Source organism: Epinephelus fuscoguttatus, linkage group LG5, assembly GCF_011397635.1.
Source record: "Epinephelus fuscoguttatus linkage group LG5, E.fuscoguttatus.final_Chr_v1".
In the NCBI taxonomy this organism is placed as follows: domain Eukaryota; kingdom Metazoa; phylum Chordata; class Actinopteri; order Perciformes; family Serranidae; genus Epinephelus; species Epinephelus fuscoguttatus.
Genome location: NC_064756.1, coordinates 16134578 through 16160308, shown reverse-complemented (window position 1 = coordinate 16160308; position 25731 = coordinate 16134578). Strand labels below are relative to the sequence as shown.

Below are 25731 nucleotides of genomic sequence, written 5' to 3'. Positions count from 1 at the left end.
ACCGTAAGAAATGGAAAGTTTTCCTTGAAGGCGGAAGAGTTGTTTTAGTAAGTATCTTTGATATCTGACTACTGTGTTACAACTTGTAAAAAACGTGATTCGCAAAACTAAACACGGCTCTACCGATTAAAAGTGTCACACGGCTCTACCGATTAAAAGTGTCCTTATGTAATAAGACAACACAATGACAATAGAGTTTGAGCAGGCGTTTCTCGTTTAATGCAAAATTGTTTGCAACAATTAGGAAACGTTAAGTCATCACCGTATCCCTACTGAGCATGCGCGAAACGGTGCTTCAAAGAACAATAATTAGCAATTATGTCCACGTATTATAATAATATGGATAACAGACGTTTTAAATCACGCTACGTAAGTTAACGTGAACATGAAAAATAAGACAATGGACAGAAATCGGATAAAAGAACCCCCCTAACTGTATAACGGCTTTTCTGCAAACCCGGAAGTATGTTGGAGTGAACGCTCTCGCTCCGGCTGGCTGCTTCATCACTCTTTCTCTCTGCCTCTTCTAAACTCTGCTGGGCATCACTGCGCGTCAAAACATTGCGTCTCTGCAGGACTTGCCAGGGCCGGAGAGGAGAGGAAATTTGCTTGGGAAGGAATGCGAAAGGGGTTTTAGGATTGGCACTGCCACGAGGAAGACGAGGAGGTGCGACATTTTCTGAGCTACGTGGAGATCCGTTTTTTCTTCCCTTCAAAGGTAAAATGATTTCCTTTGCGTTATTTATCACTGTGGTGCATTTGTTGTTACGCACTGTTTTCATTATCGCGCTGTGAAGCTTTTTTCCAGGGTTGGTATAAATATATAAAGCTTATCCACCACTTTTTTAACCGAGGCAACTTTTATCAAGCAGGCTCGCGTGCTGTAACCAGCTATAACAATAAAAACACAAGTTTATGACGTGTAGCTCGTGTCCTGCCAACAACATGCGTGACGTGATAATCATATGTGTTATTCATATTTGGACTGATGCTGTCTTGGTGGACTGGATGCTGAAGTGCACTCTGCAGTGGAGCTACGGTATCCAGTGGTTATTATTAGGACACATGCTGTTTGTGGTGGCAGTCCTGCACGTATGCGCCATCATCCGCGTGCGCGCGCCTGGTCGTGATGGTGCACGTCAGCGGTGAACAGTGCGGGTTATCATGTAATACGCGCGCGTGTGATCACCAGCTCTGACGACAGTCACCTGGTCCTCATCGATCTGTCAGAGTCATTGCAGATGTTACAGCTGGTCGGAGTGGGTGGTGTGTGTGTGTGTGTGTGTGTGTGTGTGTGTGTGTGTGTGTATGTGTGTGCACGGGCGCGCATGCGTGTGTGTTTTGAGCATTGTTGAGCTGAGGCATCCCCGCCATCTGTGCTGCGTGTGGTGGCTGAAGTTCTGCCCCAGATTAAGTGCGCCACTGCCTGTGACCTGATTCAATAATCACACACACACACTGTAAACCTCAAGCCTTCATGTATTATTATTTTGTTTGTGTGTGTGTATTTATTGATGTGTTGCCCCACGTGACATCTACCATCCCATACAAGTCAATGACAGTTAGGGCCAGCAGGTGGAAATGTCCCCCCACCCCACCCCAACTAAATAAAGTCCATGTGAGGCAGTTTAAGAACAGACACTTTTATCAAGTCATGACCTTTGCACTGATCTATTTTCATTGCAAAGCGTGCATACAGATAGTTATTGATGATGCGAGGATCGATACACAGGGATCGAAGATGAGGGTCAGTGTAGCAGGCTTTGAAAGGTGATCCTTCACAGACAGGACTTGTATACATAAACAAAAGTTGTGTACAGTGTGTTGCGTTTCGCAGGTCTGAGTCACTTTGTCACATCACCCACTTTGTTTTTTGTCTCACTTTTTATGACACTTTCTCTGTTTATCAGCTGATAGCCACACGCAGAGATGCAACAGAAGTTATATATGTGAACGAGGCAGATATTGAGAAATAAAGGAGTGCTTTCTTTAGGCAAATTCTGTAAGGAAATGCACATGTGTCTAAAGCACCTGAAAACTAGCTGCCCTCCTCTCCTCAAAGGACAAACTAAAGACAGACGGAAGAGGATTAGAAGTGAGTACAGATCAGACATAACAGCAGTAACCAGACACACACCTGGGATGCAGGAGCATCGCTTCATCAGTGAGATTTGATATGGCTGTGGGGGGGGGGCAGAGAGGAGTTTTTCCTCCTCTAGTCAGTGATGTCATGCTGCTGTATGCTGTTGGCCTTGGTGTAAGACTGAATGGAGAGCAGGATGAAAGTACATGAAGTACAGAGATTGCGTCGGTGCAGCTCGTGGGTAGTATAGGACACACTGCTCATCCAACACTGAAGGGACACACACTGCTCCTTCCCTCCTTCTCTCTCTTTTAATTTAACTCGCTCCCTGTCCCCGTCTGACTCTCATCCCCCCACCCCGTATCTCTTCCTCTCCTCTGTCTTTCTCCTGCTCTCGATCATTGTCAGGAGCAGCATCAGCAGCGGCAGCATCAGTGCGTTACATAACAAAGGTTTTTTTGTTGGGATACAAGGGCCCTTTTGGCTGTTGAGACTCGTGGCACGTAGCCTTTTGTGATGACACCCAGAAATGACCAGAATGGACAGCTCGGTGACCTCAAACGACCCGCGGCGGAACTGATGAATAGACAGAGTGACAGCAGAAAAAATAAATATACAAACAGGCTGAGGGGCATCGAGACAGACGGAGAGAAGACACATGCAGACTGAAAAATAAACTGATAAAAGATGGACAAACACCAGACACACACACACACACACACACACACACACACACACACACACACGCTGAGGTTATACAAGAGTCAGTTTTTGCTAGAAATTTCCTGCTGTTGGAGCCTTGTCTGAATCGCTGCGACCAGTTCCTCTAGTCATCTGATCATTTATACAATTTGTTATTCTGTCTCAGGGGATTTTTTTTTAGTGCAAAGCAGCTCTGATTGACTCTTTGCGTCAGCGTTTTACAGCACGTCAGCATCCTTGTTCCCACAAACAATGTTGCCTTGCAAAATGAGTTTCAAGCATGTCCACCCACCAAGATGTGTGTTGTCCTGTTCTTGGAAACTAATAGTTATGAAATGTCAAACGGCGTCATGGTGCAGCCTTGATCATCAAGTCCAGGACGTTTTTATCTGTTTAATGTTGGATAAAGCCTGGATCTGCTCGCTTGTACATTATGTTCAGTAGCCTCATTGTCTTTACACTTACTGATCTCCATATTAAAGTGCCCCCTCCAGACATGTATTAAAGTATGTAAAAATATTCTGCTGTGATTAATAGTTTGTTTAACATGGTTTTCCCACATAAAAAGTAAATTAACTCTAAAAAGGGGGTAGAAGCAGATCTACCCTCTCTCCCTCATTGAGAAATACTGGATCTGACCTCTGCCCCGCCCACCACCACTGCTCGCACAGGTTGACCAGTGAAGCCGCAGTGTGCATCAAGATGGCTAGCACTGGAGGAAACATAGAGATTCAGACATGCATGTTTGAGCCTCAGTCAGGCTTAGATGAGGACTCTGTTGTGCACTAGAGATGCGAATTTAGACTTTTTTTTTTTGTGACCGACAGTGGACCTTCCTTAACCGACGATTCACTGTTTACCGTGACAGGGCTAACTGCTTGAATCACATGGCTAACGTTGCCTAAGGGGTTTAACAACAGAGTCAAGACATTTCAGTGTCAGTGTAGGTTTGTTGGGACCATTCAGTGTCGGATGTTAGCCGCTGTTGCTGTGTGAGCTTGTAGTAACCACGCAGACATTGGACTGACCATTTTGTGTGATGGCAGCAACAGAAAGTTTGCTGATCCTTACCACCAGTGAAGACGGTTAGTATCTGATGGGGGAAGGGGCATTGTTTCTCATATGTGTCCACCTCTGCCTCTAGGTCCTTAGCTTGTTGAGGGGTGGTTAGGGTTGCAGCGATATACCGGTTTCCAGGTATACCGTGATGTAAAAGTTAACGGTTATCATACTGTGTACATTTGCGAAGCGAAACTGCGATATTTTCTGGGACAGTTATCGTACCGTGAAAATCTCATACTGTTGCAAACCTAGAGGTGTAGTCATCTCCCAGAAACAACATCATGGCAATATGTCTCCAGTCTGGGCAGCAGACTCTGCTGTCTCATCTCCCCGATAGCGCCAGTATATTATATTTAATAAAATCTTTATATAACTGTTATAACTAATGGTATTAATTGGTCAGAATTATTCTGGGGTGGCACGGTGGGGCAGTAGTAAGCACCGTCACCTCAAAGTAAGAGGGCTGCAAGTCGCATCTGCTGGCTGGCTGGGGCCCTCTGTGCGGAATTTGCATGTTCTCCCTGTGTCAGCGTGGGTTTTCTCCAGGTACTACGGCTTCCTCCCACAGTCCAAAGACATGCAGGTTAATTGGTGACTCTAAATTGGGTGTGAATGTGAGTGTGAATGGTTGTCTGTCTCTATGTGTCAGCCGTGTGATAGTCTGGGGACCTGTACAGGGTGTACCCCGCCTCTCGTTCAGTGTCAGCTGGGATAGGCTCCAGCCCCCCTGCGAACCTGTACCAGAATAAGTACTTATGAATAATGAATGAATGAATTCTTATTCCTAATGGTTAATTAGTTAATTATTAACATCTCTATTGTGCATTAATATAGACAACAACAAGCTTGTTAGCTTGTAACTGGCAGGGGCAGACACAGTGTTAGTGGTTGTGAACATACAATAATATCTACTATGATGTTACAGTGTGTTCACATTGTCATTTTTATTGTCTTATATACCACAGGTCTAATTAAAGTTTGCACAAAGATATATTCTGTCTGGCTGAGATTTTCATATCACATACATTTAAGTACGTTTTTTTAAAGGTATAATATGTAGTTTTTCCACATAAAAATGTCTAAAAACGACTAAACCAATATTATATATTTTGTTTAGTTGTGTACTTTGATTATCAGAAATGTTTCCAACAATTTTTCAAACCCAGATAAATTTGAAATATTAATAAAAGTTATGGACCGTGTCATTAGGTCGCATGTCAATGGCGACGTAACTCCAGTTACCATAGCCATTAAATGAAGGAGAAGAAGAAGAAGAAGAAGAAGCAGATGGGATGAGACGTCAGAGAATCAGTGTTACTGTTGCTAGGCTAAGCTAACTCGTCATGGATCATGATTATGCATTGACGGTTGCTGCACCTTCTGACACCGAAGCTGTCCCGGTAAACAAGCCGGTAAAATGGAAACGTATGGGTCAACCAAGCGATCCCAGAAGAATTTGGGATAAGAAGAGAGCTAAATCAAGGATAAATATTGGTGTGGCCTTTCCGAGATGGAGAGAGCTTCGTGAAAATCTAGGACTACAATTCGACGCCGACCTCTTGTGTGTTCTACTAGACAGGTAAGCGAACATCTGGCTGATGTTATCGAAATATTAATCATTTCCACCAGTGTATTGCAAGCACTGCTGCCCGCCGGGGCACCAGCACTCCGGCCAGCGGTTATATGACTACAACTCCCATGATTCCACACTACTTCGTGACGTCATCCAACTCCGTCATCCAACTCCGTCATCCAACTCCGTCTTCTGTTATTGTTTTGGTTTGAGACCCCTAGCGGCAGAAAATTACATATTGCACATTTAAGTCTGCTCAGGGCTGGAGGTTTCAGTTTTTTTTGCTGGTATTTACATATTGGACAGTGATTTGCTTTTGTATTAGTGACGTACCGTAATTTAGCTTCTAGGGAAGAACGCAGACATCACCCCCCTCAGTAGAATAATTTGAGAACACCTCTCCAGTGACAAACTTTCCAAGGATACAAGTCACTATAGTCAAGGTCAGACATTTTAGGGGACGCAAACATAAGTAAAATACTTTTTTCTTACTACTACTACTACTACTACTTTTTTCTTAATATTTTGTTGTTTTTTAAATGAGAAAGTGTGTTACAAATAAACCAAAATAAGCCTTAGACTATGTAACATGTAGGTCTTCATGTTATTCAGAGATCTTATGGTCAAATCAGTCATTTTTATGATTGCTAAATCAAAGCTGTAACATCAGTAAGGCTGCAACTAATGAACATTTTCATGATTGGTTATTTATTTATCGAATTTATTTCATTTGATAGAGACAATGAAATTTAACATAGTTCCAATACAGAGTATGAGACTGATGTGTTTGTTGTCCGTTAAATGCCAGAATAGAGTGAATCAGTGCTTGTCATGAGTTCAACTTCACAGAGCCTGAGTCTGTAAATGTTTTTCCAGGCCAACAAATTTAGTTTACAAAGATAAATAAAACAGCAAATCTTCATAACTGAGATGGAGATTTTTGCTTGAAAAAAATGACATAAACAAAAAATTAATTATTAAAATATTTCATCATACGGCGACTACGTGTTGTGTTTTTAATCTTGTGAGTTTGTGGTATCAGCTGTTTTCATTCAAAGCCACTAACATGCTCTGGCTCACAGTTGTTATGGCTTTAATGAAGTGAATCCTCTAAGACCGAATGCAGATGATACGCAGAGAGAGCTCCATATGGATTATGTATGACCCACAAGATGATGTGTAACACGTGCAATACGATAATCCAGCGCTGCTGTTGAAAGTCCGTTGAGAGCACATTAGTATCGTGATGCACTATACGTCAACGTGCAGTTAACAGCGTCCCACAGAGCTCGAGTTAACATCTCGCCTGTCAGACATGATGGACAGGTTCCCGTCTATGCATCACATTTACATTTAACACATTTAGCCAGTACTTTTATCCCGAGTGCCTTGTAGCAAGTGCTTCCTGGAAGAAGAAGAAGCTTGAGTTTAATGTCATTAAATTGGAAGCTTAAGTTTGAAGCTTACATTCCTAGATTCCCCACAGTACTAAGACTAATTACTCAGCTGTCATCAGGCAGCTTCATGCGAATGGAAGAGATTTTCTTGATTAATTTAAATTCAAATTGCTTGTCTTGTCTGACCAGCAGTCTAAAACTCAAATATATTCAGGTCATATTCATAAAAGACTTAAAAAATTAGCAAAAATTCACATTTAAAAAGGGTGGACTTGAAAAATTTCACTTCTTTTGTTTGAAATTATTATAACAAATTATGAAAATAAACTTTCTGTCAAATTGACTAATAGATTCGTCCACTAATTATTTCCGAACTCTTGCAAACATTTCTAATTACATAAGTACATTGTCTTTGTGTCAGTTTGTCATTTCTGTATGGCAGGACCATAGACTGTATAAAAGTAACGGACGTAGCTACAGTGATGTCACCCATTGGTTTGTAGACTCGCGTTTTGAAGTTGTTGAAGTTTGGCATTTAGGTCATCGCCATCTTGGATTTTTTGGGGCAGAAGTGACCATATGTGGATGAGAGGGTGGAGCTTTGGAGAAGCAAGGGTTGGATCTGACTCACAGACTGTGGTGACGCCTTGCAGACAGCCTGTCTGTTGTCATGGCTTTAGTTAAGCATATTTTTAAGCTTTAATAGCTTTCAGATTTAGATATGTAAATATTCACCCCCATACAGTTGTCATGAAGTGGTAAAACCAGGCTGTAAACATGTTTATGAGCACTGACAATGGGGGTCTACGGGGATTCACTCCCTTCCTGAGCCAGCTTCAAGTGGCCATTCGAGGAACTGCGTTTCTTGGCACTTTCACGTTGGCTTCATTTTTCAGCCCCCGAGGTAACAGCTTGGGCAGGACTCAATACTTTGAACAGAGCTCAGAGAACCAGATCCTACATAAACTTCCTCCGGGTCCTCAGTCCTGAAATGACTGAGAGCATGAAACACGCTTTGGGTTAAACATCAGTCTGTGTGTGTGTGCGTCAGGGGTCAGCTCCGACAACTGCACTGAACGTGTCTTTGTGCCCCAATCCCACGCCGCTGGCAGCGAGCCAGAGGAGAGAAAACAAGGGCACGTCTCAGTGCCTTATTTATTTATATCCCCCGGTCCTTTCCATCAGCACTGGAGCCTTTATCAGCCTCCGTCTGACACTAAAAACAATCATATTGCAGGGCAGTAAAGTAAAGAGGCCTCTCTCTGTCTCTCCCTCTGTTGTTTGTCCTGAACTCACAGAGGCCTCCTGCTCCCATTCAGTATTTTATTAGTTTTTCCAGATGGTTCAGTAAAGACAGACAGGAAGGAGAGAAGACAGAAGGTGGTGAAACAGCTCAAGTTATTGCAGTATCTTATAGAGTCATCGTCCTGTAAACCACAGAAATGATCGGCTGTATTCAGTTGGAAAGGTCATTGTTTTTTATTTTACTGTGAAACACTTGATTATAGAAACAGGCAGGTGACAATAAAATGTGCACACTGGTTTAGTGAGGCAGCAGCAACGGGGAATAAAACTAGATTACATTCTGTGATTGATGATTGTGTTTAACACCAGAGCTACAGGGCTGGAATCACAATTAAAGTTGAATTAAGCAATAAAACCACAAAGATTATATCTGCAGCACAAGGTAGAGAGCACAGGCCCCGAACCACCTCCTGTACAGTTAGTCAAAACATACTCCTGTCCTTCTGGCCCTGAGCCTTTGGGATGGGTTCCCAGGCCAACTCACTAATCTTCTCAGTCACCAGGGCACACTAGCCGAAGTATTTTAAGGGCTTGGTCTAGTTGGATATCATGGAGTGAGCAGAGCACGATCCTCACAGTTATGCTACGCTAAGCAGATTATCTCTGCAGCCCCATAGACTTAAACACAGAATGTGAGCAAGCGTTGCTGCCTGTGTGTTGCTGCATTGAACTGGAGTCAGTGCAGAACGGTTTGACCACAGGTTAATGGAGACAGCTGCTACTAATGATTATTTTCAATATCAATTTTCTGCCACACCAATTAATTAGTTGATTGTTTGGTCTATAAAATGCCAGGAAATAATGAAAAATGCTCAGCATATTTGCAGACTGACATCCAAAAATGTTTGACACACAGTCCAAAACCCACAGAGTTTCAATTTACTACTAAGAATAAGAGTCTACAGTCACGCTAGCAGCTCTGTTAGGCTCTACTTACAGTGATGCATTTAGCTAAATGCTAATGTCACACATGCACACAACCAAATGCTAATGTCTTAGCAGGTATGCCATCCCAGGTAGCCAAAATGACCTGGCCCAGAATCGGCCTTAACTCAGCATGCCAGATAAAATTAGCCGGGCTGGGTCCGGTTGCTGACGCTGCCATCACTGGGCCGTTATTAGAAATGACCTGGCCCAGCATTGGCCAAACTCTGTATGCCGGATGAAATTAGCCGGGCCGCAACTGATTGCCTGACTTGGCTGAGACTCGGATTAAATGATGCCCCAGAATTGGGCCAAATCAGCTGCCATCACTGGGATGTTCAGCATCTTAGTTTAGCATGTTAGCATGCTAACATTCACTAGTTGGCAATGGACACAATTGCAGCTGAGTCTGATGGGAATGTCACTGGTCTTGCCGGTATTTGGGAGGGATGTCTATTCTTGCAAGTCTGCACCATAAATACTACACAGTTAAAATTATTTTGTAGATTATTGTTTGAAAAAAGATAGATTAAATGTTTAGATTACTATCATTTGGGAGAAGATTAATGAATAGAAGCTACTGGAATGTTGTTCTTTGTATCAGGTCTGACAGTCTTTTTTATCTGTTTTTCTTTTTGTATTTAATTAATTTATTTTGCTGTCATTTTTTTATGTATTTATTTTTTGCAGGCTAAAATTCTTAGCCTTATGTTTCTGTACATGAAGGTTGAAGTACTGAAAGAAGAACAACTGATTATGAACCATGTAATAGAGTGGGCAGAACCTTGAATATGAAATGGAATCAAAATATATATTCGACATCGAAATTACGATAGCATATTTTAAAATTCAAACCTGTACCGTAGCTGTTGTTGTTATCCATCTCTATTTATCATTATATATCAATAGTTTGTTATACTGTTGTATCACTGAGTGACATGCCTATTCACATAATTTCTCACTTAAAAAAGAAAGAATGAAATGATATCTGTACATGAGTGTTGTAATGAGGAAGATATATGAAATTAGATGACAAATTATTTTAAAAAATTACTATTGCTTTATGGGATAGGGTTCACCCAGTCAAAATGCCATTTCAATAATCAGGCGGGATTACTGAAGATTTTCTCAAAGAATATTGTTTTCAATAAATGTTAATTGTTAACTTTTATTTAGTAAGTTGTTTACATGTTTTGTGGGATTATGTGCAAAATGACTAATGCATGGTGCAAAGTACCACATATTTCAATGGCATTAAACACACAATTTGGTTATTGAAAAGATCCTATACACAGTATTATTTGGGACAGTGTTTAACCTTGTGTTTAACTCATCTAGTCTACCTATACACAGGTTTAAACATCAGGGATGTTAATTGTTGGGAACATCCCTAGTATTTGGTTGTGACAAAATAACTTCATGTAAAAATGAAACTTTTGGGCCCAGTCTTGATGGTGTCACAAAGCCTACAGGAAATGCAAGTGGCCGAGTCAGGATTCATCCTCTGGGCACCATGAATGTCTGTACAGAATTACACGGCAGTTCATTCAGTAGTTATTGAGATATTTTGGTCTGGGCCAAAGTGGAGGGGTGATGATTAGACGGACATTTTCATTGCTAGAGCTACGCTGCTAGCGTGGCTAAAAATGATTTAAACTAAGCAAAAAAAATAGATACCCACTGATTTTTTGTCTGTCCCTACTTTAGTAGCACAAACTTTCCTCTCAACCATCTTGGACTCACTCATGGACTCTTGAGAGAAGTAGTGGTTCCCAGTGTGGTGGAAGCATGTTCTTGTTCCATGTTTGAATCTCATCTCCTAAAGTAGAATGTCTTCATTGTTTTCAGCTTGAATCCAAAATGTGAAATTTGGTGACTCAGCCGGGAACACAGGCTCATTAATAATGCATGATGTCTCATCACATCGTGGCTCTTTGAGGTTTCAAGAGTTTCTAAGATGCGAGCAGCTTGGAGAATTCTCTCAGCGCACAGACTGTAATCCCATCAGCAGTCATACACCTGTGGCTCACTTTACAACATCTGCTTAAGGAAACATCTGTTACGCAACCATGTAACCATGAGCTGCTGTGTTATCCTCCCCGTGCTCAGGTGTTTGCCTCCCAACCCACCGCCCACCACGGCCCTCACCTGTGTGTTGCGGTGCTTCCCTTGTGAGCCGACCTGGGCTGGCAGTCCCTTCTTGCACCGCCCGCCAACTCCGCCCATGGTCAGAATGACGCGCTCCAAGACTTTCCAGGCATACTTGCCGAGCTGCCACCGAACCTACAGCTGCATCCACTGCCGAGCTCACCTGGCCAACCACGACGAGCTCATCTCCAAGGTAACCAGCAGGAAAAGCAGCACTCTGCTCCGGTGACTTGACTCATCTTACCAGCGGTGGTTGCCCCTGGAAACCATTAGTGACAGTGGTTACATCCAGGCAGCTAATGATTACAGTCTGACAGTACTTTACTTCATGTTTTGTTACATCACAGGTATTATTTTACTTCAGAGACAAAGAATTAACTGTTTTGATTTTGTCTCCTTCATTTTTCTTACTTCTTATTTTTATTTTCCTATAATTTCTCTATGCCTACATACAGTGTAAAAGCAACTGTTGTAAATGTAAAATATAATTTACAAGGATTAACAGCAATTAAAGATTTAAAAAGAGGGAGAACATATGAGGAATAATGAAAACAAACAACAGGCTATACACCTGTATGTTTGTGTCAGCCTACGCCGCACGACTGCCTGTGGATGGATTATGATATAAGCTGGTTAGTGAATTGGATTATGAATGCACTATCACTTTTTCCACGTGCGATTATGACAACATAGCTCACCTGTGCACAAAGGCCTTCTGCTGGTTGTAACACAGGCGCACGACACAAATCTGTTTCAGCTTTCGTAATGTGGAAAATAAAGGCCTGCGAGAAAATAACTGCAAGTGGTGAAGCTCCTTATGCATTAGCTAACGGTGATGCTACCAGGAGCATATGGGCTGTTACTGGGAGACTGCGCCCCATTTTAAAGTAGATATTAAAATAGATTTCGTCTACAGGTTTTAAAATAAGAGCTTCTATTAGTGAAGGCCCAGCACAAATCAACACGTGGGTGATTTATAAGGAAACCAAACCTCTCTGTCTCTTATTTTACTGAAGCATTACGGCTATATAATAGCATGCTTATGTCGTTTTATATTATTACTTCACTGTATGAAAGGGTCGATTCTTGTTTCAGCCTTTTTATCTTTGTTTCATCCTCTCTCTGCAGTCGTTCCAGGGCAGCCAAGGCAGAGCCTACCTGTTCAACTCAGTGTGAGTATCTGTCTGTTGTTGCGTGTGTATGTGTTGTCTTAGACAGGAGAACAATGAGCTAAGATGGTGGTGTTTTGAAACAGGTTAGTAATGCGTGCTGTACCACACAGTAGATGTGTTGTTTTGAAGCCGCGGTGTAGACAGAGCCAGCCTGTGCCTCGGAGTCATTATCAGCTGAATTGAGTGTGAAAATTAGGCTATTTGAATCTATGCTCCGTGGCCTGGCGCCCTATCAGTATGCGCTGTGTGAGTGGGTGTGAGGCAGTGACTCACTCTGAGCACATCGTACAGTACATGCAACTGAGCAACTTGAGCCACTTGCACAATTTGTAACTTTTGTCTCTTTGTCTCCGCTTCCCTCTTCTTCCTTTCTACTTTCGTCTCCACCCCCCACCTCCCTTCTCTCTGTCTCTCTCAGGGTGAACGTCGGGTGTGGCCCTGCAGAGGAGAGAGTTCTGCTCACAGGCCTGCACGCTGTAGCAGATATCTACTGTGAGAACTGCAAGACTACCCTGGGCTGGAAATACGTAAGTGTCCTCGGCTGATTTGACACACAAGCACCACAGACTGCATCCAAGGTTAGAGGACGATAAACTGAGGAGGTTGTTATTATAGCACACCCTAATTTTATTTGCACCCTAATTATATTTGGACCTCCTCTCCTCTCAGGGTCAATGCGGTGTTACGGCTGTGGACTGAATTAATTATGAGATAGATTTCTCAGAACAGATGGAGACATGAAGGACAAGTCTTTATCTTGTGTGACTTGTGATTAGTTTTTAATGTTTTGTAGGAGTGAACACCATCTGGATCAGCAGAAGGGTTTCATTCATTGCTCAGACCTTAAGATTTACATATGTACAGCATGTTTTTATGGTTTTAACTGTTCTGCCTTACAAAGGCTAACTGCAGTAACTACACTGACGCTGAAACTGAGAAAAATGGCTTCAAAGTTTTTTTGACAATTCGCAGTTATTACAATTTTAGTGTCTTTTCTTTGTAAGTTTGAGGATAAGTGTGTTTATTTCTGACTAGATTCAAATTTGTACTTGTTTCATTTGTAGATATCTGTTTTAAAAGAAGTAAACAAGAATTTGAAGCAACCCTTTAAGTGTCTTTTTATCGCAATATTCACTTCGTCAGGTTTGACCTAAATTAGGATTACTTAAAGGGAAAATTCAGATTTTTTGAAGTGGGGTTGTATGAGGGTCTTATCCATAGTCAATCTGTTACCTGCAGTAGATGGCTGTCGACACGCCCCCAGTTTGGAGAAGCAGGCTGGAGTCTGACACAGAAGCTAGGCAATGTGCTCCTGTGGATGGGGTCAGCAATGAAACACATTTTAAACACCCCAAAACAAAAGTGTTTCAAAAGTATTTTCACTGTTTTACCTTTCTGTCAGACAGCGATTTCCTACTGAGAAGTGAAGCCATTGTATCACCTTCATCAAAGCCAGACTCCATTGAGAAAAACAGTGATTTAACATCTCTGAACACAGGAGCTGCTGGTCTACCACTGCCTCAGACAGTTATTTTTCTGTATTACTGTGTGACTCTGGTGAATCTGAACTAACCAAATTAAATGCCAAAGTCTTACAATAACACAAACTATCTAACAGATCAAGGCAGTGGTAGACCTGCAGCTCCTGTGTTCAATGAGCCAAAAATACTGTTTTTGTCAATGGAGTCTGGTGGCTTTGAAGATGTAAAAGAAGATGTGAAACTGAAGCCGTCAACAGCTTTCCTGGTGGAACAGTCTGTCTGACAGAAAGGTACAGATTTTTTTGCTGACCCCCATCCACTGCAGTACATTGCTTAGCTTCTGTGTCAGACTCCAGCCTGTTTCTCCAAACTGGGGGCATGCCATCTGACATCTACTGTAGGTAATACACTGACTATGGGTAATTACCTCATACAACCCAACCACAACTTCAAAAAATCCCTTTCCTCATCCCTATCATCATCACTACTGGTCTTACTATGGTCACTGCCACGTTATCAATCATTTTGTTGTCCTCATTCTCGTGTTCCCCATTGCTGTGGTTTTCGTTGGCGTGACAGAATCTCAAATCTCCATGGACGCAAGGCAGGGCGCAGTAACTACATTTACTGCAGTTTGTCTTGGGTTTCAGTTGGATTATGTAATTTTTACACCCTATTTTCTCATGAACATAGTAAGATTATCTAGGAAATTTTGTCACAAGGTAGAACAGATATCCAAAGGTTTCATTTCAGTCATAACTCTTGACCAAAACTGCATTTAGCCTTTGTCGAACAGAGTAGATGTCAACTTCTACTGTTTATACAGCTGATTTAATCATAGATGTCATTGCCAGGTGTTATTTATTTTGATTGAACATGCACAACCAACATTGATAGCCTTGGTGTGTAGCTTGGTCTAATATCAGAGCCATATATACAAGCTGTGATATAGCATTTCAAAATACACGTGCAGTACGTGTCTAGTACAGGTGGTATTTAGGTCCCACGTCAGGGTGAACTAAACAGCATCCACACTTGCTAGCTGCCTTCATATATCAACAGAGCTGAGCATGTGCAGCTGTCACTGGTGGACCCCGTCCGCATGGAGGTGAGAGTTTACACTATAAGGCACATGACTGTATCTTTAAGGGGTTAACACACACACATACATTCACACAAACAGTATCCTTGTTGTTTGACTTCTTAGAAGGCTCCATTGACCAGCACACTTCGCCTAACCTCTAACCGTAACCTTCCAACCTAAAAATAGGTGTTTTCCTTATGACGCTCGCCGGGTATAAACACCTGGCGGAACCAGCTTCGAAAGTGGAGACTTTTCTGGGTAGTTTCTATTCCTGTCAGGACCCCACAAGGCAGAGAAAACAGAGGTCACATGCATGCGCACAGCACACAGACACTAGATAGGACTTAATGGAGGGTTTCCATTAATATCAGTTGCAGCAGTATTGATTTTCTGCAGTCGTCAAAGTTCTATCGGGAGGACTGACCTACTGCACTTCTAAACCAAGAAATCTGATAACGCGCCTCTGCAGCTCAGAACCAAAATAGCCAAAGACAACAAGGTACAGACGCTCCACGGTGAAAACATTTGTATGAGCCGACTCTGTGACTCTGCTGTCAAGAGAGGCTCACAGTGAGTGAGTGGCTTTTGAACAACAACACAAGGCTGTTAATGGACTTGGACAGGATGCAAAAGTTGTCAGTGTGTGTCATTTGTTATGGCATTCATCAGCAAACTGCATGAAAATAGAAAACATAGTTGTTTTAAACAGTTTTCAAGAGAGGAGCTGTGTAGAAATGATGACTGTTTAAAAGGATATGTTATATCTTCCGTGATTTAACCTCAGCGTTTCCAAAGGGACCATTTTAAGCTTGGGGCTTTGGGTTTCCTTCTCGCTGCTTTCATTAGTTACTGGGGCCAGAAATATCCAAATTTGGGGATCTGGGAGGTGGAACTGGAGCAAGTTGAGGTGGGATTAGCAAGCAGCAGCAGCAGCCGCAGCTGAGCATGAACATGTGACCACCATGAGAGACATCTGTTAATCAAAAACAGTCCCACACACCCCTGTAAAAGTCCTTTAGTTGGAACACTTGTAAAAATCACCATAAAGACACATATTAGGAGAAGGAACATTGGCTATTGAGACACAGTCTGCAACCATACTAACAGCTCTGTGAGCCTGTACTTAGGCACAGCCTTTTGAGCTAATGGCAGTGGGCTGAAATGCTCAACGACAATGCCAACATACTGATGTTAAGCCATGGATATATAAAGAGAACTGGATACAGTGTAGGAGGCGGGGCTCTGTTCATTACTTTGAAAGATATTCTGTAGGGCAAAAAGCCAGAAAGCTCTGTTTCTGGGGCATAAATTGCCCAGATCTTCAGCATTGTGGGGGCTTTCCATTGGCTGAGTGGCTAACTTCCAGTTTAGCGGTCTGCTAACTTGAATGCGGAGAGAAAGATTTTATTGTGCAGCTCCTCTAGACTTGAAAAATGTTATCGGACTGAATGGATCAAATCCCGATAGTGAAACAGACATTTCATGGGGTTGTGACGCTCAATGGAACATATCCACTGATTTACGGACCTCTCTTTTACTAAGTAAGTCTTGGAGAAAAAGTATTTTTTGGCACTGCGGCATCACATGATGTAACCGGATGTTGTAGTTCCACGTTTGGCCACTATGTAAAATCAGCTTTAAGACTCCATGCTGTTCCTTGGGGTTTAAGTTAAGCAGGTGTAATGTTATCTATGTTCGATTTATTAGTTTAGCATGTTAGCATACTTACGTTTGCTAATGTTTGCATGTCAGATGTATAAAGAGAACTTGATACAGTGTTGGAGGCATTGCAATGAAAGTTGCTCAGTGGTGCATGAAGCCAAAACAGTGTGATTTCTGGGTGTAAAATTACCCAGATGTTCCACATAGCGAGGAACAAGCCTTTTTCTTTAACCCCGCCTTCCAACTTCTCGGTCTCAGGCTCGCTATAGTCATATATTAACTCTATATTTGGCTATAAGTGAATTTTACAGCTTTTAGGACAGTGATTTAAATAAAGGCTATGTAAGTGTTTGTACTATAAAGTTGATGTACCAAAAAAATCCACTGATTTACGGTTGTCTCTTTTTCAATGTAAGTCTTTGAGAAAAAGCACTTTTGGGCCCAGTGGCAAAACAATGATGGACCGGAAAGCTGTAGTTCCACAGGCTGACCACTATATCAATTAAAGTAAAAAGAAATGGCTTTAAAGTAGTGATAGGTGGACAGATTCTTTTCACAGTTTCGGTTCCTTTAAATTCATAAATGTATTGAACCTTTCTAGCTGTGATACTTTTTGCAAAAAGGTGTCAGAATAATCTGAAAAATTAGTTCCCGATCACATGTCCTGGCTCACTAGATCTGTCTTTTGCTTGTCATTATCAGTGTGTTGCTTAAGCGTTCTGAGCAATACATTTACAACACATCTTTGTGGCATCCATGTTGTTTTCACGTTACAACTTCAAGCTCATGAGCACACCAAAGTCGGGAGAGCGACCGTTCAAGGAACACAAATGCACAGTTGGCCTTAGCTGATAGAGGTCTCAACTTGGGTCTGATTTATTCGGCCCTCATTAATCCATTCAGTGTAATTGTTGCTCTACATCAAGACACGTTACAGATTCATGAGCACTCGGAAATTCAGCAGGCTGACCCAGTACATACTAGACACTAAAGAGTCTTAATTGTGACTCGTTCAAAGAAATCCAGTCCAGCGATCAAGTCCAGAGGTACATTTTATGATGGTTTATTAAACAAACAACTGAGATAACTGAGGCAAAGTGAGATGAAATGAAATATTACGTGATGTGATTACGGTCAACAGAAAATATCAAAGCCAAAAACGCAGCCTCTTTGTCTATAAGGCGCCATGCTAGTAAATGTGAAACCACACTAACCTCTGTGCCAATTACCACCGGAACAAATAATAACCAGCAGTTAAAACATTCTGGCTCCTTCAGCCATAAACCAAAGTATTAGCCATGAGAGAAACTTGCTCACAAATGCAGCCTTGGTAGGTGCCACCTAGCGTCATGAGTTTTGATCTTTTAGTTTTCATTAACTGCTACTTGATACTCATACTGGGTTTACAGTACGATAAGATAACCATTGATGCATTCATACTTTTTAAATGACTGACATTTTGCAGTCAACATGTTTATGAGGGGAAAACTAATGTGAACAATGTGAACTGTGAAAAATAATGATTGTGGTATTAGTCTATGTATTTCACTTCATGGAACAACATTAAATGGAGATTTTCAGCATCTGTGTAGCTCAGACTTTCCAACAAATCCCATTCATGTCTTCCAGAGGAATCTTTAATCACACACCTTACAGCAGAAATGCATGTTACAGCCTGCAAAAATAGGGCAGACTCTGCGTCTGTGCTGACTGTTGCGAGGCTCAAACCTGTGGCCTTTCTCAGGGTTGAGAGATTCATTCCTGTCAGTATAGGGTATGACGATCCAGTCCGGTCAGAGTTTTGGTTCTGCAGGCTCCTCTGCAGTGTTCAGTGACTGACTGTTATATAACCAGCTCCCAAAGAGCCAGCAGCAGAGACGGGCCAGGATTGAGTCAAGGATTTTCATAAACAGCTGAAGGGACTGTCATGAGCAGGGTTTTTTTTAAAATGCACCCTGTGCACTTCTCTAACTATCTGTCAAAGATATAAACATGTGATTATTCTCTGTTCATCTGTCCTCTGAATTAAACGCTGTGTCTCCTGTCCTCTGCCACGCCCTCCAGGAACATGCCTTTGAGAGCAGTCAGAAGTACAAAGAGGGCAAGTTCATCATCGAGCTGGCCCACATGATCAAGGACAATGGCTGGGACTGAGGGATGAGCAGCCAGGACACGACCGCAGCAGTGGAGAGGGGGAAGGGGGGTGGATGGATGGACGGACAAATGGAGGGAGGGAGGGGGGTCGTGTGTGGTGGGTGAGTGTGTGACTTTGGTTTGGCTGATTTACCATTAACCTCTGTAACTCTCTGCCCATCCCTCCCTACCACGCCTCTCGACGCACACACATACACACACGCGCGCACACACACCAAGGTCCCAGACATCCCAGCTTGATAGAGAGACAGACTAGGCAGGCTTGTACGCAGCTAGCAGGACTAGGTGACAGTGTCTGGCCGGCAAAATGTCTCATTTTCATGTCTTTTCGTTTTGTAACTGAAACATGATTTGATAGCTCGATAGTATTCCACCTTGTCTCAAACTAATGTTAGAAAAAGTTGTTAACGGGTCAGTCAGTGGAAATTTAGCCAGAAAGAGGGTGGTTAGGCCGGCCTGGCAGGGTTCATTGGCCTTGGTTGAAGAGCTGACGGGCATTCACTCTGTCCTCAGCTTGAATGAGATGACCTAAGATGATTATAGCAAATCCAGCTGATCGGGGCCATGCCAGCTGGGCCAGTGATGAGGCCTGGCGCTGAGGCTTGGCACGGAGGCCCAAGCACATGGGCGTTGGGTTGCAGCGAGGGGGTGTCGGGGTGGGTGCAGGGATTGCTGCCCACCAGGCCTCTCTCTCAACATGGTGGGGAGGGGAGGCTCCTGATCCAGTTATGCAGTGGCTTTGATGGCTTCTGGCTGGGATTCAGTCCATGTTTTGCCAGTGATGCAGCTCAGGACGGGCCGAGAGTGAAAGGGATACAGACAGACAGCCACCAGCTTGTCCTAAAACCTCATAGGAATTTGCCCTCGCAGCAGCAAAGCAGCTCCCCTGGGTTTTATTCATCCTTTAATACAACAAGTCGTGTAAAGTGATCTGGCGATCCTTCCCGTGTATGTCTGGTGTCGGTAGATGCATCGCTGCGTCCACCTTTGTTACTTAGCCAGATAGAATTACACAACATAAGCGTGTCTCAGGTGAACAACTTTGGCTGGGATTCCCAAACGTTTGCAAGCACTGTGAGCATCTTTTTTTTTTTGAGGTCGATGAGCTAAGGTGACGAGGCGCTGTGGGCTTGGGAGAGGCAGGGGGCAGCTAGTGGTCAGTCAGACACAACACCTGCTGTCACGCAAATAACAGTTTGATTTAAGACACAAAACAAATGGCCGATGCATGACTGGTTTCATGGGCCGAGGGAAAATGCAAATAGTAAAAAACATTAACACAGAAAGTAAATTATTACTTTTACTGAAGTTACGAGGTATATACATAACCACAGCGGTGTGTAATATAGATGCATATGTATAAAAAGGTATCACTCTTAGGCTCTCTTTCAGTCTGGGATGACTGCTGTTTAACTGCTGTTACACTGATCTTCACTAACTCACAAAACATAGTAAACCAACTGGGCAACATTATGAAGCAACGCACAAGATAGACCCACCTACTCATTGTTTTGTCCTTAAAGCTGGGGTAGGCAGAAAAAAACAAATTAAAATACATCCTCCCCCTGCAGCTCTCCCCACTCTGTCCCAAGAACCTCCTCCAAAATGACCACAGGCATATGCACACACTCCATACAGTAACCCAGTGTTTCCCATACATTGATCTCATTGTAGAGTTACACACACTGTGTTCTTTCAGCCTCTCTTTGCCCCGCTCTCTCTGTCTCTTTGTTTATCAGACCAAAAATGAGACAAGATTTAACAGGCTAATGTTAGCCACCTCGACATCCTTTGCCTCAGTCCCCACTGCAGTGGACTGCCCTCTCAGTAGGAGAGCTGGCAGCAGCTCTGGAGACAGACCTTCGTTCGGCAGCTGTAGCGACTCGAATTCAGCCACTGCAAATCCCCCACAGCCAGGTGTCACAGTGGGCTGGTGGCCAGCGGCAGCGCTAGGTCTAACCTGTTGGCTGATCCAGAGGGGAGTGGAGACTGTTCGGTGACTGGGGGTTTGTCTCCAGACCCAGTGAGGTGGCGAGTGAGGTGGACACACTGTGATTCTAAACTCTAGCTAACGTCAGGCACATAAACATGAAATTGAAGCCGCAGCCACGAGTCTTTTTGGCTCAGGTTAGCAGATGGCTAAATTATTAGCATTAGCATATGGACACTTTCTATCTCTGAAATGCTTTGCTGATACTGCTTTATTCTTTTTATTGTCAGACTCTTTTTTAGGGTGCTTTCACATCTGTCTTGTTTGGTTCGGTTCAATCCACTCAAGTTCCTTTGCCTCCTAAGTGCGGTTTGTTGTGAACACAGCAATCCCACTTGCTGCTTGAAGAGGTGGTCTGGTTACAAACAAACTCTGGTGCGGTTCGTTTGTGGTGAGAACGTGTTCCAACCTCGATCCAAACCAACTGCAGTCACATGACACATTGTTTGGGTTAAACATGAGCATGTTACAGTCCTGGAGGATTATTAATGTGCACCTCCTCCTGTACTGCCTTAATATGCACATTCAGCACATCCAATGCATCAAAACATTGTTTTCTAGTTGGAGCCGCGCCTCGTTTTCAAACTGTATGGTTTGACTAAAATGAACAATGACAGCAATATAGTCCACGATGAGCAGCGCTAAAATCAACCTGCGTAGTTGTCCCTCCATTGTGACATTAGAAAGTGTCACATTTATCTTACAAGTGTACTCTTCTTCAACATTTGCTTTACGTCCTGGATTTTTCCTGCATCAAAATTCTGACCAATCAAGAGCAGCTTTCTCGCACAAGGCATTTGATCTGGTCTGCTTGGAAATGCTGCCGTGAGAACAATTGTGCCCCTTTGTAACAAAAATAGTCCCTGATTCAGACCAAAGCAAGACAACTCTAGGTCTGTAAGCACCCTTAGACTCTTTGATAAATCCGTCTTCCTTTTTTGGGTTGCTTTGCAGTGGAGGCAGTTGTTGCCAATGCTGAAATAGCAACTCTCCACCATTTAATTTTACCATCTAAAGAAATATGCATTCACATCTGCATTTGTAAAACCTGTCGCAGACTAGGTTTTCTAAAGCCTGAAAACAGAGCCAAGAGAAGGTGCAGAAGTCTAGTGTTCTTTCAGACCACTTAAATTACTCAAAGTTTTTTATGGGACTTTTGCCCAAAATGAAACTGCCTACCCAAGCTTTAATGCACCAACACATTATCTTCCCAGGTTTTGCCCCAGTTTTAAATCATTTTTCTTCCGCCTCAGTTAACTTAAATATTCCTCATGCATCATCGGTCTTCGAGTTATGACACCTGGTTAAATGTGAGGTATCGTTAATGGGGGAGCATTGCTCAGGTACCTTGATGCTACCTTTTCTTTGCTGAGGCCAGGATCCTACACAGTGTGCTGGATGTGTTGTCATTCTCTGATGGAAATGTGTTATTTTCAAATGAGGGAATCCATCCTGTGGAAATGCAACATTAATGCATGCATGAAGTAAAACAAGTGTTCTGACCAGTTTTGTGCTCGGTCCTCGTCACATCTTTGTGAAAAGAACATTCTGTGTGTATTAGAGTTGCAATGAAACCTTGTGCTGTAACACGACATCTGATCAGTTTCACCTCAGTCCATTTGAGCCGCCAGATTCTTCTTAAGATTAAATTTGATCCTGGTTTAGAAAATTAGTTAACCTTAATTAGTTGACCTGTTTGTCACACATAGTTTCCTGTTGTTGCGAGCATTGCTTTAGAAGTTGCCCCATGTACGGCGAGTAAGACTCTCCAGTTACAACCAAACCTAAACCGATAACTTCAGTAACACTCAGCAGCTGACTGCTCAGTCGGAGGCTGCGACAGTAAACCCAGCACAACCAAAGAACCCACCCATCAACAATAAATTGACCAAACAAAAGATCATTTTGCTTGGGCAAGTGTTGCAAAACAAGGGGGTGTGTATAGCTGAAAGCCAAGGTTGTGGATAGCCTTTCTCTGTGATATATATAATGCTTTATGATTTTGTAAACAAAAGATCTTAATATATGAATATATTCTATTTACTGTATTCACCACGAGGATTAACATTCATGTCGACCTCTGTGTTACAGACTGTAAATAGTGTTAATGTATTGTGTTTTATCTATGATCCATACGGTGATGAATGAATATGATTTAGGTCATGTCATGCTTTCTCTCTGGTACCCCACATTGGCTGTACGATACTACTTTTTTACTGAAAATGTTTCAATTTTAATGTCTTTTGTAAAGGAGGATGCTGATGTTGACTATATATCATTGGATCTTCATCTAATAAAATGCACCTTGATATCTGTATGGAATATAATGTTTGTGTCTTATCATGCAACCTTAAATCTCCAAGTGTCATACACTTTAAAAGGGCCACTTTAATGATTCAGCCGAGTCGGGCATCTCACAAGAGATATGAAATGTGTAAAACTGATGCAGCAGAGGCTGAGATAATCTGACTTTTAATCTCTAGTGTGAGTCAAGCTCCAACACTGGATCTGTTTTTTCCATAGTGCAACTAAGCGGCATCTTTCAGTAGACCATCCCTGCTCTGTTAATGACCACGCAGGCTTTCCGTTATGAAATTTGAAATCTTAAAAGGACACTTCACCCCCAGATCGAAAACACATATTTGTTTTTCTTCTTAAAATATAAACACACCGCCAACACACAGGATGTGTTGCACTGCAGCTAGCAAGCAGATGACCACAGAAAGTTATTACTACATTTACTGAAAGATGTGTACTTCCTCCACCTCTGCATTAGCTTAAAATTATGTGTGGACAGCCCCCAATTAAACATGATTTCTCACCTGAAGACCCGATCTCCAGAACTATGACTCGCCAGGCAATATCTTTATAACCACTGTCTTCATAGTGATAGGTTTGTGGATTGTTTAGCTCAGGATATATCTTGACCTCAACAATAAATCTCTCCGCGTCCCTTCTTTGTCACACACGAGACAGCAACAAGTACAGAGTTCTCTTTTTACATCCATTGTAAGGAGAGGAATCGAGCTGCCGTAGGAACAGAGAAAAGTCGGTATACAGTACAAGCAGAGCATGAGTGGGGGAAAAGTGGATTTAATTCCAGGGGTGGTAAAGCTGGAAATAGGACTGTGGTGTGAAATGCTGCCTAGGAATGCTGACGCACGTCTAGCCGCCACCAGTGTGGGGTTGTACATTGAAAATAATACACGAAACATTTGCCACTGGTGTGTTCTGACTTTTACCTGTAGTGCTTTTTAGCAATCCAGACTGTGCAGAGTGTTGGAGATATTGGCCGTAGAGATGTCTGCCTCCTCTCCAATATAATGGAACTAGATGGCACTCGGCTTGTGGTGCTCAAAGTGCCAAAAAATAAATTTGAAAAACTCAGCAGCAGTGTCTCTTTCATGCATCTACTACTAGGTCACCTAACCACTCAGCTAGCTAACATTACAGCTTAACAAAGAAGGGCGCCATTTATGTTTACACACTGGAGCCTTTTGTCCATGAGTAGATGCACTCTTCCTTCAGCGCAGTGATACGGTTGGCGGGTGTAGTTCTGTAGAAAGGAAATAGTTCCCATGAAACTGCTCACAACAAGGTCTGTTGTTTATCTCAAGTAACCAGGTCATGATGTCTGGGAAGAGACATTGCTGTGAAAAGTTGTCTGCAGTTGATGAGTCAGATCCGACCCTCGCTCCCCCACAGCTCCACCCTCGCATCCAAATATTATCACCTCTGGCTTAAAAAAAAACAAAAAAACAAGACGACTACAGCTGAAATGCCAAACTCACAGCTTCAAAATGAGAGTTCAGAAACCAATGAATGATGTCATGATAGCTACGTTCATTATTTTATGCAGTCTATGGCTTTAACTAGTGCAGGAGTGTGGTCACTGTTGATTAGCTTCTACCTCTATTTTCTAAATTTTTCATGATGCTAATTGCTCTATAGTATAATAATGTTTATGATAAGGTGTCAAAAAGTCAGATGTAGGTTTAGCATTTTGGCTTTGTTGGACTGTAATCGTATCTATAGTTAACTTTCATTAACTATCATAAGCTACTGTTATACTAGAACAAGGGCTGTAGTGTCATCTGTGAGAGGAAGACGTGTAAAACTGTAGAGCCCCTTTAAGAGATAAAATTGTTATTTGTGACACAGATAATTCATGTGAACCTTAGCGCAATGTTTTGTTTTTGCAGATGATAGGCGTTGAGTACCACTTCCGCACACTAATCACAATCTTCCTACTTAAAACTCACCAGTCATAACAGCCACGATGTGAGAAATGAGTCATTCACGCTAATTGTGAGGTGGATGTTTGTGTGAATTGACAAGGCATCATCATCATCAGAGAACGTGGGCGCAGAGCCTGCTGTGACCGAACTGTGATATCTGATGGTGACATTTTATTGTCCCCATGGTAACAAGTGCATCATCTGTTACTAATGGAGGACTTGGAAAAATCAACAGCAGCAGCAGCAGCTTGGTTTCGCCTTCACCAGCATTTATTACATCTCACCTTAGTACGGAGAGTGACGTGAGGATAATGCTCAGGGTGTTTTCTGTGAGTGAGTGTGTGTGTTTGCGGAGGAGGGTTATGAGTGGGTATAAGAGTCAAACCTTTTAGTCATACATTAATCAAGCTTCCTGTCATGCTTACTTTCCTCCTCTTTCCTCCCTGTTCTCCCTTCTCCTAATTTCCACTCCCCTCCACTCTCACTCCTTTCTCTTTCTTTCATCTTCCATTATCATCCTTCACCTCCTCCCTTGGTCCTCTGTCCTCCCCTGTCTCTCCCTGTAGAGTTGTTTCCAATGATCCTCCTGGGCTGATTTCCCCCTCTCGGTCCGACTTGGCTAACCCACTCCGAATCTCACTGCAGCAGATGGTGCTGTGTTTGCATTGGGTGACGTCTCCTAGCAACCCTGTCTCCCTCTCCCTCTCTTTTTCCTAAAGCGGAGCAGTGGAGGAGTTGGTGTCATGCACTGTCTGG

General features: G+C 42.6%; 2 protein-coding genes across 2 annotated transcripts in view; one reads left to right on the top strand and one right to left on the bottom strand.

The window, feature by feature from the left end:
- Positions 1-530: 530 nt before the first annotated feature.
- LOC125888551 (protein yippee-like 2) lies at positions 531-23054 on the top strand. Its single transcript, XM_049575954.1, has 5 exons — positions 531-718; positions 11156-11387; positions 12323-12366; positions 12785-12893; positions 18658-23054. The coding sequence occupies exons 2-5, from the start codon at positions 11271-11273 to the stop codon at positions 18745-18747; spliced, it is 360 nt and encodes a 119-aa protein (XP_049431911.1). The 5' UTR covers positions 531-718; positions 11156-11270; the 3' UTR covers positions 18748-23054.
- rasa2 (RAS p21 protein activator 2) overlaps positions 21298-25731 on the bottom strand; it is a 346877-nt gene continuing 342443 nt past the window's right edge. The window contains exon 25 of the mRNA XM_049575935.1: positions 21298-21389. The gene's annotated coding sequence lies outside the window, so the exon portion shown is untranslated. The remainder of the gene's footprint in view (positions 21390-25731) is intronic.